Source organism: Athene noctua, chromosome 1 (assembly GCF_965140245.1).
Source record: "Athene noctua chromosome 1, bAthNoc1.hap1.1, whole genome shotgun sequence".
In the NCBI taxonomy this organism is placed as follows: domain Eukaryota; kingdom Metazoa; phylum Chordata; class Aves; order Strigiformes; family Strigidae; genus Athene; species Athene noctua.
Window position 1 is genome coordinate 31560981 of NC_134037.1, and position 17647 is coordinate 31578627.

Here is a 17647-nt window from a genome sequence, read left to right on the forward strand (position 1 = left end):
TCTAAAAAAGTATAAAATAAGAGTTACTGAAGAGTCACTTGTAGTCAGTACTTTTTACAGCTGAATACTCTTACACAATCAGGTACTTTTGTGTGCCAGGAAACAAAAGTTGCTTCTGCCTGAACCAGAAGCACACTGTCAAATCTTATGTATTGCTACTTTTGAATAACCTTCTTTCTGTGGTTTAAGACTGACTTAAGCAGATACTAAATGACACTCCTTTGAACCCACCTATAAAACCAGGTGCACAGAAACAAAGATAGCCACCCAATATATCCTTGCAGATGCTGGAAGCTCCACACGGTTGTGACAGGCAGGCAGCAACATGTGTTTCGCAAAACTGACCACTAAAACCTGATGAAAAATAAAGTAACAGAAGATACAAAAACTTTTATCACATTTAGTCTTAGAAAAGAGTCAGGTGAGAGACCAATTTTGTTAAGTACTTTTGTGTTCTTTACTTACATTTCAAAGTTTTATTTAGGATAGAATCAAATATTCCCGTTTCTTTCAAAGTGTCAGTTTTGTATACAAAACAATTCTAACTGGAACAGAACTATATGATAAAGCCCAGCTTGCAATAATAATAAAGCCATTCACAATACAACAGGTCTTCAAGAGAATTTGACAGAATGTCAATTTCTTCAAGCGGTTTTATGCAGATATTCCTAATTTTATTGAAATATCAATAAAAACACACAGTTGATAAGAGCCTTCTCATTTTTAGTGTCGTGTTCTGTACACCACGCTAAGAAAACATCCTGTGTTTCCGAGCCAAAAAAGAAAATTGTCCCAATATGTTTTGTTATAAAGCAGATATTACAAGATCTGACAGGTCTGGCAGCTTATTGGTATTGATTTTTTAACCAGTTAACATACAGTTAATATGAAACCTAATCTTGTGAAACACTGAACATCCATGTTTCCTGTTGAGGGCTACATATGAACAAAATTTTAAAATAAATTCAACGATAAAATATGAATTTACATTTTACACTTAAGCTATATTGGCCATGGTATTAGAGTTTCTGAAGATATCATCCAGTAAGAAAATCACATGGTTCACTGATGCCAGCACCTTTATTTTAGAATATACACAACAGTTACAAGTAAATATTCTTTGTTTCACTGAAAAACAGTTGTTCTCAAACCCAACAAATATTTTTAATTAATTGATATAAAGCAATTTTAAAAATCAATCATTATGTGTGGAGCTAGGATCCAAGTGCTGAATATAAATGCCAGGTTTCAAACTTTAGACATTTTTTTTTTAACTTTTGTCGTAAAAAATCAGTAAGTTAAAGTATAAGAAATATAGTTTACTGCTCTCCTATTAACCGAGCACTTAAAAAGTTTCTAAAGAGTTTTAATTTTTTTCAAAAATAATGTTCCAGCAAAGATCAAGAGAGACTGGACCAATTTATTATAATTTAACAATTACAGCATGAAAAGCCACTAAAGACAAACCAGAGATTTGGTTCAGTGAGCTAAATATAATTAATTCCAATGACTTACAAACTTGGATACAAATCCAGCTGAAGGTCTGAACTTCACATTTAATTTTTTAAAAGATTTATAAAGGAATGCCATTTCAGTAGCATAGGTATTGCGGAACAGATTCTAGTGTGCCATCAAGTTGTCCCATACCTGACCTTGAGTTCATCAGTGTTTTATGTAAAAGGAAAAAGGAAGGATCTTTCCTCAAAGATGATCAAACAAATCTGTATTCCTACAGCTACTGTGATAGCTTTAAAAACTAAAATAACCCTGGTTTTATAGCATTTATTAAGTGCAGATCCAAAGTAATAAATTCTTACAAAATTTTTAAAGTTTGGTCCTGCTTGGGCCTAGATTAGCGTAGTCTCCAAATTAAAGGAAATATAAACCATGTTCGTAGGGCATGACTGAAGAACTTCTGATCTGGATGACTTTTTAGTCTTCGAAACAGCTGGTTAGATGAGGTAAGACAGCAACTTCTGACTGTCAGGGTAGAGTGCTGAAACATATTGTGCTTTAGAAATCCTGGCTTGTATAACAAACCTTTGAGGCATAAATGCAAAACAATGCATATTAAAACTGCCCTACACATGCTGTCACTTTAGTTTCTAAATCAATAGATGCAGAAAGGTGTCTTCAAGCTATGTTTCTATTCCATCCCAAACACCAGCTGTGCAATGTCCTCACACAGCTGAACTTTTCTTCCCTGTTGATTGCTATTAAAAATCTAAACATCTCTCTCATTTTTGCCTTTGTAAATAGATGTTAACATCTGCTTACTGAAGTACTACATAAAACTAATATAAAATATTATGATAAAGAAGTAAAATGGAAACATTAATCAATGTTGGTAACAGTTATACACAGATATATGTATAACTGTTACATGTGGCTATGTGACTACCATCCAAGTGGAGATACTGATTACAGAAAAGCCGACATGATTTATTTGTTTGACAAACTAAAAATGAATATTCATGATTAGTTTATAGATTGGAAATAGAGATCTTAACATATGTGTGCTTTTATTTCTGTGTTTTGAATTAATTATCAAAGTATTGGAGCATGGACCAATATATCTGAAGTTCCTGTACTAAGTTGAAGAATGAATGGTGGAAGTTTCAGGGCTCAATTTTAATATTAAACATCTGTTTTTGTATAAAGTTTCTCATCAAATCAGGTTCAGCAGCAGTACTTAAGAATATACTACTTCCTATAAAGTGAAATGAGCAAGTTTATTCTTCTGCTACAGACATTCAAAAGATACCCGATGAATTTAGATAATGGAAATTTACCAGCAAAGTGTTTAAAATGTTGGGTTTTTTCAGAAAAGCTGCATTTACATTCTTGAGACATTTCTTTCTGACAAATCCAAATGCCTCATGACAAGAGTGATTTTCGCTAGTCAGACTGTCACACTAAAACTCTCCAGGGAGATCACTGCATTGTGATCCATTCTGACATAGTCTGGCCACACAGATTTATGGAAATTTCACTACATGGCTTTTTATATTCTGGATGGCAGGTACATCTGAAGCTATTAACTGGAACCTCACATTAAGGGTTATTGTCAGGGCCGGCAGGATTTGATGTGCATTCATTCAGTCTTATTGAACAAATATTACTTCTGGGGAAAAAGTTATATGGTGCCTGTTAAAATTACAGCTGCGAAAAAGTTACATAGAATGAAAGAAACAAATTACAGAATTTAATAAATTTAAATAAATGTAAATTTAATAAATTTAAAACCCAGACAATATTCTCACTGTCAGTAAGATTCTTATATACTAATAGGTTACTATTTTCTCTTATTTGCACTGGATGTAATAATAATAATAATATATATGCCATTTTATTAATTTGGGTTTTGAGATTATTAATGGTTTTGTCATTCATCACCTATAATACTGAAATCCTTCTTTTGCTTGGGTCCTCTAGAATTTCAAATATTAAAATTGTACTTATTGCAAAAATTATACAAAATGTAAAAATTGTAAAAAATATGTAACGAATAATAGCATAGTTGAACAAAATAGAGAAAGGATAATAAAGGGTAAAAATCAACTTTGGATGAAAGACAGGGAAAAAAATGCTGCTGTTGCCTCAGACAATATAACAGGGAAGTGCTTTATTGTGACTATCTGCCCTAATAAATACATGTGATTGCTGTATTGAAGTAACCAGTCACACCTATAAAAGACACATTGGAAGATGCAATTTTCTCTGTTGTATCCTTCCTACGTATATGGTTTCTGGAACTCAGAGATCAAAACCCACTAATTCTCAGTAAAAACAATTTGAACTTCAGCAATTAGATTAGAATTACAGAATTACCCTCAAGCCTAGGAAAAGGGCCACAAAGGCCAAATACATCTACTAATACTGTAGGAGCTCTTTTGTCATTTCCACTAGAAGATCTAGAGAAAAAGGATTAAGTAAGAACAGAGGCATATTCTATACATTTTACAGAAATACACCAGAAGACTTATAGCTATTACAACAGAAGTTACCACAGCAGGTAACTTCAGATTCTTTATTATTTACACTACGAAGCCACAGAATAAGTTTTTATTCTGACTGTTCTTGCTGCCTTGGAATGTGTCAGACTATCTTATAATTTTATGGTATGATGCATAAAAACCAGGACCTGATGCTATTTTACAACTTCAGAATAATACAGACACAGAAGTAGAAAGGAAGAAGAAAAACCTTATGAAATAATAGCAGTTATCTATTTTCATTTTACCAGAAATTGACAAAGTGGTCAGTACTTGTGGCTTCTTTTGGGACAATGTCAAAACATGGTGATCCGGTGATGTGTGTCACAGTCCATACCTTGTTTCTTATCACCAATAGGTAATTTATCCTTTCCTATATAATCTCTTCTTGTAATTTATATGCAAAAATGATGACATTTATAAATTCTCTTCTGCACAATGAAAAAAATGAAATTAAGAAATTGCCTAATATAAATAATTTTGATTCATCTATTTTTTTTGTTGTTGTTGCATCATCTCAGAGATCAGTCTAATATGATATCACTTAATGAAACATAACTACAGTACCTGAAAAATGGCAAAACCTCAGCAGATTATTAAAACTAAATTCTGGAGACACACTCCTCTCCTCCCTCTATAAAGGAGTGACAGTACATGCTGCTTTGAAATTTTTTAAAACAAATTCTGTGTAATAAGACCAAAATAAATATTTGAGATACTTGTTTCCAAAGCAGGCAAAACCAGTTATGCTGCTAGTAGGTCACTATGTAACAGCTGGCTTCAGCGTCTAGGCCAGTGATATTTTTAAACATAAAAAATAATACTCATTCAGAGGAATAGATCAGTAATCTAGAAATAAAAAACTTACATGTTGCTAGTTTAGTTATAAAATAAAGAAGTAACATGCCGTGATTCTCACCTGATTTAAAGCACCAATAGAAACGTTAAATTAAAATCATGGCGCTCCACCAGTGAGAAAACAGAACAGTATTTCTTCTTACAAAAGAGAAAAATGAGGAAAGAAAAAAATGTCTTTAAAAGGTTTTTTAAGAATGCTTGTTTTGTAAAATTGTATTTCTTAGAGGACTTTGTGTTTTTTTCACTCATACTTTACAGGTAGATTACACAGGAATATTTTGGCCTGTCTAGAATTAAAACAAAAACCAATCACCTCTTTCTCCTTGTGTCCTTTTTCAATGCTGATATATGCAACAGTCATGCTTTAATAGAATATATAGGGGATGACATGTTTTGAGGGTTTTTTTCTGCTTCGGTAGTGTTCTTTGACGCTTCCTTTTAAGTGAATTAATTTATAACTGCTTGCTGTTATTACTTACTTTTAGGGATGTATCATATATCCAGCACCCATTTATTATTGATAGCCTTTAATGTGTATCACCATCAAAAATGCTATTGTGTCTATCATGCTATTTCTTTTTCTCTGAAAAATAGGAAGAGTTTCTAGTGGAAAGAATTAAGATTGAATGAGGAGAAATGGCTCTTTCATTCTCTCAGCAGAGTACACAACTAATTCACAACAGCATCTCCTTAAAACCAGTAATGGAGACTGATGGAGAAAATTTTCTTTTTTTTTTTTTTCATCATGTTCGAAGCTTTTATTTATGTGACAGGTCTCTATAATTTCCAGACATTTAATATTTCTTAGAAATAAATACCTGTGAATTTCAATAGAAACCAAATATATGTGATCAGCTATGTTTTTATACAAAAATAATAACTATATAAGCAACAATATGAATAAATAATATGTATTTTTTTAACTTCTGATAATTACACAAAGTTTAACTCAGCTTAACGTCTCTAAGAAAAAGATCAGCTCCCAGTAAAATCAGCACAAGCAGCGGACAGTGTTGCTATCCTCCATCAATCACATCTTGGAGGCATTGCCTGCCTTTCAGAACTTATGTGACCAGAATAAGGAGATAAGAGGATGAGCTGCCTCCCATAGCGTCATCTGATACTGGATCAAATAATGAGCACTTCAGTGCAATATTCTTATTTTAGAGATAAATTACATTTGTTACAGAAAGTAAGATCAGTGGCTTTATTTAAAAGAAAATGGTTTCCGAAGTGCAACATGAAGTTGGGCATGAATTTCCTGAGGAGTGTAAAAATGTTTAAAAGCAGAATTCAGGAAGACAAATGAAACAATAAAAATAAACATATACTAGCCTGCTATTCACGTCATTCACAGCATTAAGCTTGGCAGATAAAATACAACCAAAATTTTGGGGGTGAACTATTTTTTAGAATTTGCTGAGAAGCAACCTGTTGGACAGAGAGAAAGCACATATATATTCCCTTTCATCCATCATATATCTTCTAGTTTATCTTTTAAAATTTTCAAAGATAATAAAATTATAAGATTCAAATATGATCATTTCTTATCAGGTTAGAACATCATATGATACCAGAAAAGCTGAAGAAAACCTAAGATTGCTTCTGGTAACAGATTAGGGAAAAGAAGAAAAGGTAGGTGATTAAATCCCATAAAGCAACAGCTATAGACTGCTGAAGGTCTGGACAGGAAATTATGTTAAATGACAATGTCAATAATGTCATACAATATTTTTACTCCTTACTAATACAGAGACATAGAAAATGAAAATGGAACAAATGTAAATTACTTGTCTATACATTGCAGGACCAGAAGAAGATTAGTTTGGCAGTGAATTGTTGAAGAAGTTAGTTATTTTAGAGAAGCGTAGGAAAGCATAAAGACAGAACAAAAACATAGATGAAGAATTAAATGAGTGTATGGAAATGTCAAAGGAAAATATTAAATGCTATCCAAAATAAGGAATGTTAATATTGCTAAAAAATTGTCAGTAGAACAAAGACCATTCTGGCTTTGTCCATATAGATACTCTCCTTTTTTTTTTTTTTTTTTTTTTTTTTTTAAATCAGAGATTGCCAAACAACATAGAAGATCATAATTCCAAAATCTTCTAGGTCCTTGATTAGAAATTTGAATAAATTTAGACATATATTGGACAAAGCACTTATTAACTATCCACTTTCCATAAATAGAAGTTTTGGACTAAACAACTGTTAAACATATAAACCAAACATACAAAATTTAGATTGAGTAGACACAGCATACTAACTTTGCAAAAAGGCCATAGTTTGATTATCACTATGTGCTTTATAAATAGTACGATTTTAAGTATATTGACCAAAATTTTAGGTGTCTACAACTGTTTTCTGGAAAAGGATGTCTGAAAATAAATGTTATATGCATTTCAATTATCAGAAACAGAAGATAAATAGGAGTCAAAGATTGTGTCAATGTGAAGGACTGAGCAGAGCAATGGGTAGACAAAACCTCAAGCTTCGGAAGTCTGTACGACAAAAACAAAAAACCAAACAAACAACCTTATAGAAAAAATGATGGAAATTAGGAAAACTATGTATGTGAGTGTTGGTGTGCATGTTTATACACCCCCATACCTCACCCCATGCAGGTATATACATTTTTTGGGTTTTTTTGTCAGGTATGAGTGTTCCTGCTTAGTGACAAATGCTTTATTTCTCAACATTATGGAACCTCTAAGTGGAATGCTAAGTGGCATAGATTACTGTCTTAATTTTCCTTTAAGGAACTGTTTTGCATAGCTGTTTTGTGAACCATTGTCCAAGGCAGTTTTGGGGTGGTATATTGAAACAAAGCATTATAATACAAAAATAACATTGTCTCTGATCATGTCTGCTGCCTTCTGGCCACCTGTGTCTGACAATGTAGAAGGGAAAGGAGATGAGGAATTATTATTCTTCCAGTCCCTGCTTGTTTAAAGCTGGCTTACATGACAAAGTAAAAACTTTGATGTACTTGCCTCTGCATGGTAACTATAAATAGGCAAGCTTACACTTAACAGTGCATTAAACTTAGGCTTTTTGTAACAGCTCAGTAACTTTGTGTTTGTTTCTCATTCTCTGAAATGGGGAACAAAGTTTTATTTTCTCCAAGGTATGTTTTGGAAACAAGCTAAGAGATATTAATGATAGAAAGTTTGGTGGAATGTAAGATATTGAAAACATAATTTTAAAATATCCATGGCCAAAAAATCAGTATGCACAAGTAGTTACTCTCTGCAGTAAAATAATATTTTTAAAAAATACAAAACTGTAATTATCTACACTACTATAGATTTTATATAGCATGCAGTACTCTCTGGACAGTTCTTAACAGTGAAGATACAAATAAACAGCTCTTTTGTGAGAGATCCATCAGTGTCTTACTTCTTGTCTTCCTCACCAATGACAGTACTCTAAATAAGCCTGATACCCTTCTGCATGTAGCCAGTTGTCTGTGCAGCTAATCTTACATGCTTACCCTTCCAGTTAGAATTATTTAACTTTTGTTCCTGATGGCTGTAAGGACTGTGTTATCTGTCACAAACACTGCTGTCACACCACCACCACCGTTTCCTGGCCTCGGTATCCTGTTGCCATGGAGGAGTACTCTGAAGGAGACGAATTGTCTCCAATGGGACCACGACATCTGCCAAAGTTAAATCAGGATGAGGAAGACCTTCTTTTCCCTAATCTGTTACCCATGCAGGCCAGCATGGGACCACGGGGTGGCACGTATTACAATGAACTCCGTGGGAATGCGTGGGCTCTTTGGAGAGTTTGTGGGGACTGGGACGATAAAAGGACTGTGTACTACTCTTTACTGAGCTCTAGTTCACTCTTGTCATCTCATCCTTCCTCAGAGCTGGGACTTTGGTGGAGCTTGGAGCTTGAAGCACTGAGACTGAGACAACAGGACATCGCTGGATTCGTGGTGGTGGTAATTAGTCTTGCTGCATCTCCATCGTTTGCTTGCTTAGGGGTTCTGACTTTTCCTTTTCTTTTCCTCTCCATCCTATTACTGTTATCAGTTGTTATAGAAAAAAAGTTTACAAGGTTGTACGCATCTGAACTCGTTTGTGTCTTGATCTTGCTCTTGGGATCGCTTAAGAACCCTCCCCCATATTGGATCAGGACAATGGCCTTCTTCTAAATATGCATATGACAATGAAAGGTATCTATTTTCTACATGAAGCTATAGTTATAATGACATCTGTGCATGTCATCGACAAAAGGATCATATGTACTAAGAATGGGGGTGTGAGAGATACCATTTTTATGGTACATACTGGAAAAGACTGTGGGGTAGAAATATGGAGCTGCTACACCTCAGATTCCTCTTGTCCACAGAGATTATATTAATATAAACAAAACGAGGTTTTTCAGATGTGGAAGGGAATGAAGTGGCTTTCTATTCAACCTTTCTTTTTCAACCTTAGGGGTTTATTTTTTGTTTGTTTAGGGTGATCTTATTAATTTTTTATTATATGTGAATGGGCTCATTCTATCAGCAAGAGGCACTTAAATATGGTAACATACCCCATTAATGTTTCAGAAAATAGAAGACTGTAGAGATGCCAAATATAAGAAGCAGCAAATGAAATGAAAAATTAGTCAACAGTTGGGGAGTTAAATCCTTTGTAGAAGCGTGTAGCTTTGGTGAATTGTGAAATACAGCTATGACAGTTTTAACAGGTCTTTAAAATAACTGTTTAATATTGAGAGAACAGATGATTCCCTTCCATTCTGTTACTGCTATTACAGTAGTTTTTGAAATGGATAGACTTAAGCTAAAGGCTGTCATAGAGATATTTCTTCACCTGGGGTATTTGTAATGGGTTATTACAGTATTTCTCAAGACATCACGGTTTTGTGTCTGCTTTTGTTAACAGTAGCTCAATGTCTTATTATCCACTTTGAAATAAATAGTGTTGTATCTATTAGAAAAATGTCAAATTTTTAAGTCATCTGTTAGGGCTGGAGGATTGAACTGACGTTGAGAATGAGCTGTTAATCAATAGAAATTTTTTTTCCTATATTTTTAGCCTCATAAATGACAGCACTTTTTGGAAGAAATAGAGGAAGACAGCAATTTTTTCTTGTTCTATTGCAGGAAAATTTCACTTACCACTGGCATGAAGCATTGTACTGATAAAGGAAGGAATACAGGAATAAAATTGGAATTATAAAAAAGAAAGTAACTTAGTAAATCTATTATACCTAGTAAGTTTGATCCTTTCACAACAGCGAGAAATTTGCCATGTGTTCTCCTAATCATAAGGGTTTTTTTTCTTTCTTTCTTCATCACAGCCTCCCTCAACATCAAACCCTTGTAAAAGACTTTTTAATGAACTCTGGAAATTATGTTGCTCTTCTCTCATTTGCCCTTTCTTAGTATCTTGTTTCCTATTTTTGTCACAGTGCTTTTGGATTCCATATTTTTCCTTCTCCTATACATGGTTAAATGCTTCTTTATGTTGCCTAGGATGTACTAGTGTATAATGAATGGTTTTCAATGACATCATAGGAATTTTCTTCTTTCCCCATTTGCTTCTTACCCTTTGTTAAAAACTGTGTGTAATTAAAAGGTATATGTATTTGAATAAAAGTTTTTAATTTGTATCTTGTTTCACCTCTTTTTAATTTACCAAAATTATACATATTTCATTCTTTGAGTTGAAAAGCTCACTAAATGCTTATTTGTGTAAGAATAATATAATGAAATCTCACATATGTAGGAACTGCAGAATTTTGTTTGTGCTTATACATTTATGTCCCCTTTTTAACAGGTAATAAAGATTAGGTTTAAAAAATAAAATCTTACTGTGCTTCTGGAAACAATATAAACAAATAGAAGGTACAGTTGCTAGTGTAGTATAGAATACACAGTTATGTATTACATCATAATGCACACTTTGAGTACACAGTGTCTGTGCAATTACATGACCACTGCAGAAATGACCAACTGTGTTCTTTTTTACCAGTGTTTTTATTCACATAAATGTTGAAGTGCAGATTTTCCTTTGCATGGAACATGGATATTAGGGTTTGTATTAGAACTTAAAACATATAGAGCAACTTAAAAGTATGACAGTTATAAGTGAGGAAACTTAAAACTTCACTGCATTGTCATCTTGTTCTTCTAGTGAAAATAATGAAAGAAGGAAAATATATGTCTATCTCAAACTTTGATCTACAAATTTTATGTATACCGTACATTGGTATTTTAACGGCCCATTCTCTATATGGCTTAAAAGCCATATGCCCATTCTCTATATGGCTTAAAATGTTACACTACAGAATTGTTACAATTCTTCTGACATTGAAAATAAAAAAAACAGGCAAACTGATGTCTTTCTGCTGCCTTGACATTTATAGCTTTTCATTTTGTAAGCATCAAGCAACAATGTCACTGCAATTGCCTACAGCTGAATGAATGAATATATAAATAAGAAAAAACTGAAGTGTTTGGCAGAATTAATTTATATGAATTTATCTGTGTTCTTAAAAAAGAAAAGTACAGCCTGCATTAAAAAAGTTTGTTGAGCCTATCTAGATGTCATTAACAAGTGTTCAGTGTTAATCAATTCCTCAAACTGTCTTTAAAGAACTGTATTGCTTATTGGAATGTGTCCTCCATTAAGTTTACAAACAATATAATTATTTAGCAGGTATAATAAATATCAAGATACTCTACTTTGATAAGAAATATAGTGAAAGCGCGTATGAAGAGATCCTGTACATGTGCACATACATAAATGCATACAGGTATGCACTGATGTGCATATCAATAGCTATGCATATATAAACATAAGAGTCAGAAGAGACAATGAAAACATCATCAACCACTTAGAGACTGTTTACAGATAGCACTGATGGCACTGTCTAGATGTAAACAAAATTTTGGATGCATTTATTTGTTATTACTATATAAATGTAGCATTTCATTTATGCAACAAAACCAACAAACTCCTCTTCTTCTTTTCTTTAAATTTATTGTGGGTTACTAATTTTTATCACACGTCAGAAATCTAACTGTAATTAATATGTCCATCAGGAATATCTAACTTTTTTTGAATCCCTCTTGTATAAGTTTCAAATGACAGATCTCACAAAATTAAACACAATTAGAAGAAAAAAATCGTCTGAGAGTTTTTAAACTGAAAAATATAAATAACAAGGAATCTTTCAATAAATTGTAGTTACCTAAATCTAAATGTTAGATGCTTAAAATCACCAAACCTGCAATTTAATGATATGTCTAGATAAAATAGTTTTAAAACCAAATAGGGAACAAATAGGACAAGATAAATTCATAAATATTAGTAACAGCAAGAAACTGGAAGTTACAGAATAATAATGAAAGAGCCTAACAAGTAAAAGCAGAAATGTGTGACAAAAAACCACGGATATAAGGAATAAGACCAAACAGAGTGGGGTGTGTTGACTCCAGCTGACAGGTAAGCTCTTATCCAGTCACTTGCTTACTCTCTCCCAGTGGGATGGAGGAAAGAATTGGAAGGGCAAAAGTGAGAAAACTTGTGGTTCACACTAAAGACAGTTTAGCAAGTGACAAAAAAAAGCCCAAACCTCAAGGGATGCAATAGCAGTCACTCTCCACCTCCCACCAGCAGACCAATGCCCAGCCAGTCTCTGAGCAACTACTTTAGAAAAACTCTGCCAGCTTTTATTGCTGAGCATCATATAGTGCGTGATATCCCTTTGGTCAGTTGGGGTCAGCTGTCCTGACTGTGTCCCCTCCCAGCTTCTTGCCCACCCCCAAAGTACTCACTGGCAGGGCAGAGTGAGAAACAGAGATGGCCCAGATGCTGTGAAAACACTGTTCAGCAACAGCTAAAACATCCCTGCATCAGCAACACTGCTTTGGTCACAAATCTAGAACACAGCACCATATGGGCTGCTATAAAGAAAATGAACTCAACCAGACCCCGTACACAGAGCAAAACAATTATTTGAGAGAAATATCCATTAATGACCTGTATTATTTTTTTTTTAGTATTTTTTATTCTTTTTCTTTGACCATTTATTTGTATATATATATTATATATATTTATTTATTATATATTTACTGAGCAGGTCAGGGGGTCTTTTTAATCATACCCTTGTCAATTCCAAATAATTAATAGTGGGTTGTTTTGGTTTGTCATTTTTTTTTTCCTTAAGAAACAGTGATAGAGAGAAAGGAATAAGATACTTGAGGCAGACAACTTTTTTCACATTTTCAGGATACAAGCATGCTGGATGGTGTGAGTGATGTTCTGTGCAGAAGGGATGGGTTATACATTTTCTTTTAGATTCTGACCTAGGTCCCCAAATAGGGCATTTTTGGTTTAGCTTTCTTATGGTCTTCCTTTTGCCATTCTCTTAGGCTGAGGCTGGGGCTGATCAGCATTCTTCTGTTGGATCACCATACTTAATTTTGTCTGACATTTTTGCTGATACATAACACAAAATTCTAGTAACCACCCTACTATAGTAATGTATGAATTGCATGAGGACATAATGATTTATTCAATAGGTTATTTCATATGTCTTAGAAAGCTAAACTAAATGGCACCCATTCCCGTACCAGGCTTAAATAACATGATGTGTTTCTGGGGAGGAGAGAGGAAGGAGAGGTTAACCATTACACTGCAGAGTGAAAAAGCAAAGAATGGCCTAGGAAGATTCTTTTTTCTCCTTCCTTATTTTGAAAAAAATTGGAAAACTTCTGATTTTTTTTTTCTTTAAAGAAGAGGGCTCTCATAAATTGTACCAATTTTATAATTGTCACCTTTTTCTGCTAGCTTTTTATGAGTAAACTTCTACACATAATGTAACAAAGAGTTGAAGTCTTTATTGTAAAGTCTTCCATGAAAAAGTGAAGTCAACAATCAGACCTTCTATGGTAACAAATAGCTGAACATTCTCAGGACTCTCACTATTAGAAAAACATATAAATAAATGTACCAAGATTCACAAAAACACAGAATAATTCCTAAAGTTACTAAAAATATATTTGACATTTCACAAATATCAGCAAAAAATTAATGCTAGTGTATGTATCAGCTATAAATGCAAGAAGGAACTCCTGGGAAGCACCCCTAACAATGTTGCCTGTCACTCATTGTTTCCTGATACTGCTTTTGCAAGAGTCAGGTATGTGGCCAAGTCCTGGGAAGGCAGCTGCATAACTTCTGCTTCTCCAACACTCTATCAGGGGCTGCATCCCTCTTCATGGATAAAGAGTCAACACTTCTTGGACAAAGAGTCAACACTGATATCTCATGGGAATGCTACCCACAGAAGTTTCAGTATAAAGACTTTGCAAAAGAGCTAACATGATGTGAATGTGAACCTAAAATACTGAGTCCAGTAACAACTGACTTCAAGCAGTTCTGTACTTTTTGGATATATGAATACTCAAAGTATCTTCTGTAAGTAGGAGACTGCCAAAGAGCATTTCTACAGATAATTAGATGGACTTGTTTAGAAAAAATGCTATCCCAGTATAAGTTAGGATGTTAGAGGTATAAGAAAAACATATGACTTACAAATAGTATAAATAATTTGTAAATTGGAGCAAGAAACTGATAATAGGAATTTTAAACTACTTATTTGGTAATCTTTTTGGTAAGCTGAGCAACAGTTTCACATACCAAATGCTAGACTTTCTTATCAGTCAACTTTGAAATAAAAGCAAGAAAAAAAAAAAAATCGTTATAAATTCTATGTTAAGAGTGATTGTGCAGTAGCATGTGAAGGACTGAATGATTTCCTAAACATTTCCCATCTGTAATCTTGATGATTCACTGTAGTTTTTGAGTCACAACATGTAATGCTTTTTCTAAGGCCTCTTCCTGGAGTAAAAACTTCCATGTATAAGCTTTTACTTCATAATAAGGCTTGTCAGAAAGGTTTGAAAGAAAGTAGTCTTATTTCATGGTACAGTAAACTTTAATAACAGTGAACCTCCCAAAAAAGAAGAATTTGATTTACAATTTTTCTGTGTGTGAATTCACTCTTAATCAGTATTGCTCCTTTGATTCAGTGTATTAAGTTGAACAAAAATTGATTCTAGGTTGGATCCAACAATCCAAGCATCTCAACTGACAGGATTTTCTGCTTCAAAATCAGTCTACTTTAGCAATCATGCTAATCATTCGCTAATCCCTCTGAAAAAATAAATATGTATTCTGTTAGGTATAGCAGGGATAATACATCACTGAGTTATGAATGGGGATGGGAAAGAAGCTTTGTAGTAGATGTAAGGTTTTGTAAAAGACAAAAACATCAGAATGTCCTGTAAGAACCTAAGAATCACCCTGTGTTGTCAGTGCAATGGTGCATCTAGCCTAGAACTGTCTGAGAGCAGAAAAAGAGAGGGTATTTAGGGAGAGCATATTAGCTTCCAGTAGTCTATTCCCTCTGAAACCTTCAAGCATTCGGATGTATTAAATAAGTTAAAAGATCCTTTAGTATCCACTTACAGCCTTTTTGGTTGTGAATTTGTCTAATCCCTTAACCTACTAAATAAATTTTCTAGCTACATCACATTCTGTGGTAACAAATTAAGAAATATAATGTCATCTGTTAGAAATTATTACACGTTTTAGTCCAAAATGTCACTGGATTCAAGTCCCTTCTTGCTTCTTATGAACAGGCTTTGCTGAATAACAGTTCTACTTTCAGTTTAGCCCCTGCTTTCATGACTGTCTTCCTCAACTTCCTCTCTTTCCCTCATGTTTTTCTTCACAAACCTAAAGGGTCCTTGCTTTTTGCGGTGGTTTAGGCCCTGCCAGGATCCGACATCATGTTGCTGTTGTCCCTCTCCCACCCTCGGACCAGACAGAGCAGGGAGTGAGATACAAACCCCGGGGTTGAGATAAGGAAAAAATTAATACAACAGTGTAACAAATAATGAACCGAACAACAACAATAGCAATAACAATAAACAGTAATAACAATGAACAGGACAAGAGATATACAGAGATATACCACAAGGATACAGCAGAGAAGGGTAGCAACGACAAACAACAGATGTTGCTGCTTTTCCAGTGCTTGTGCACCTGGACCTGATGTCAGCAGCCAGCATGGTATCGAATAACCAGGCTAGAACTCCCTCCCTACTGCTGGGGAAACTTAACCCTATCCTAGCTGAACCAGGACACTTTTTCATAAAACAGTTGCTCTATTACATTAATCACTTTTATTGCCTTTCTGAATACGTTCTACAAATCCAACATCTTCCAGATGAATATTTCCTTAAGTATCAGATTACCTGGGAGAAGTTATAAACTTTAAAAAAAGACTCCTCACTTCTTCCTCAAACCATGCTTCTCTACCATTTCAAGGCAAGATTTCCAGATGACAGACTACTGTTGTAATAAAATTTTTACTACACTATAGTGCTTGCGTTTAATTTTTTTTTTCCCTTGTTAAAATTCTGCATAAATATGGAGCCATTTCCTAGTGGAAGGCTAAATTAACAAATGGGAAAAAAATATATATCTGTAAGTTTTTAAATATTCAAAGACATTCTGGATTTGGAAAAGCATTTCATATAAACAAACACTTTTATTATTTTCAGCTACAAAGTTGCTTGACAAAAGGTAACACCCTAATGAAGATTATGGAAAACTTTTGTATATGGTTGAATGCCTTGCAGTCTTAAAGATTGTGCATGTAGCCACAAGTACTTCAATTCAAATTTAACTTACAAGTATTACATTTGTAAAGTATAGATAAAAATGGGGAAAAAAAACCTCCAGTAAAAGAATCACAAGATAATTTATGTTGGAAATGATTTATTGAGGCCATCTAGTCTAATCCTCACTGAGAGCAAGACCAGCTAGATTAGGTAGTCAGGGAACTGATCTGCATATGCTTCCATGGACAGGGATCCCACAAGCTTTCCAGACAACTCATTCCAATAGTTAAGCATCTTCATAGGGGGTTTTCCCCCCCTAATATCTAATCAGAATTCTCCTACATTCCAACTTCTGTCCATTGCCTCGCCCTGCCACAGTTTTCACCTCTGAGAACATTGCTTTGTCTTCTCCCTATCCTCCCATGAGGTAGCTGTGAACTCCAATAAAATCTTCATCATGCTGAATAGTTCCAGTTACCTCAGACTCTCTTTGTACATCAGCTTCTCCAAGCCCCTGGTCATCTCCATGGCTCTTTGTGGGACTTGCCCCAGTATGAAAATGTCCTTTTAGTAGAGAATGCAAAACTTAGGCACCATCCTTCAGATGCAGTTTCAAAATTCATGAGTAGAAAAATAATCATCTCCAGACTTGTTAGCTGTACTCTTCCTAATGCAGCCCAGGATGCTTCTTTGCTACAAGGACACGTGGCTGGCTTTTTTTCTACTGGTTGAACACCAGGACCCCCAGGTCATTTTTCTCAAAGATGCTTTCCAGCCAGTTGACTACCAGGCTCTACTGGTCCTTGGAAATATTCTTCCAAAGCTGTGGCACTTGCGTTTTTGTTTGTTAAACTCTGTGAGATTCCTATTGGCCTGTCCTATTGTCCAGGTTACTTATAAAAACACTAGACAGATTTGATTCCAGTATCAGATAATGATAAATGCCACTGGTCACCAATTGCCAACTAGGCTTTGTACTATTTACCACAAATCCTTTAACCAGCCAATTTTGAGCCCATCTTTAATGTCTACTTTTCCAGGCTGTATAACTCTTTTTGCAACAGTGTTACTCAGGGAGGTCATGTCAAAGTATTGATAAAGTCAATTGCATGCATTGCTCTCAACTTAT

The 17647-nt window shown here is 34.3% G+C and overlaps 1 protein-coding gene across 1 annotated transcript in view; it reads right to left on the minus strand.

Annotated features, from left to right (window-relative positions):
* Positions 1-17647, minus strand: part of EYS (eyes shut homolog) — a 1054063-nt gene that overhangs the window by 647685 nt on the left and 388731 nt on the right. The window contains exon 15 of the mRNA XM_074895818.1: positions 232-354. Coding sequence (XP_074751919.1) covers positions 232-354 — 123 coding nt within the window. The remainder of the gene's footprint in view (positions 1-231; positions 355-17647) is intronic.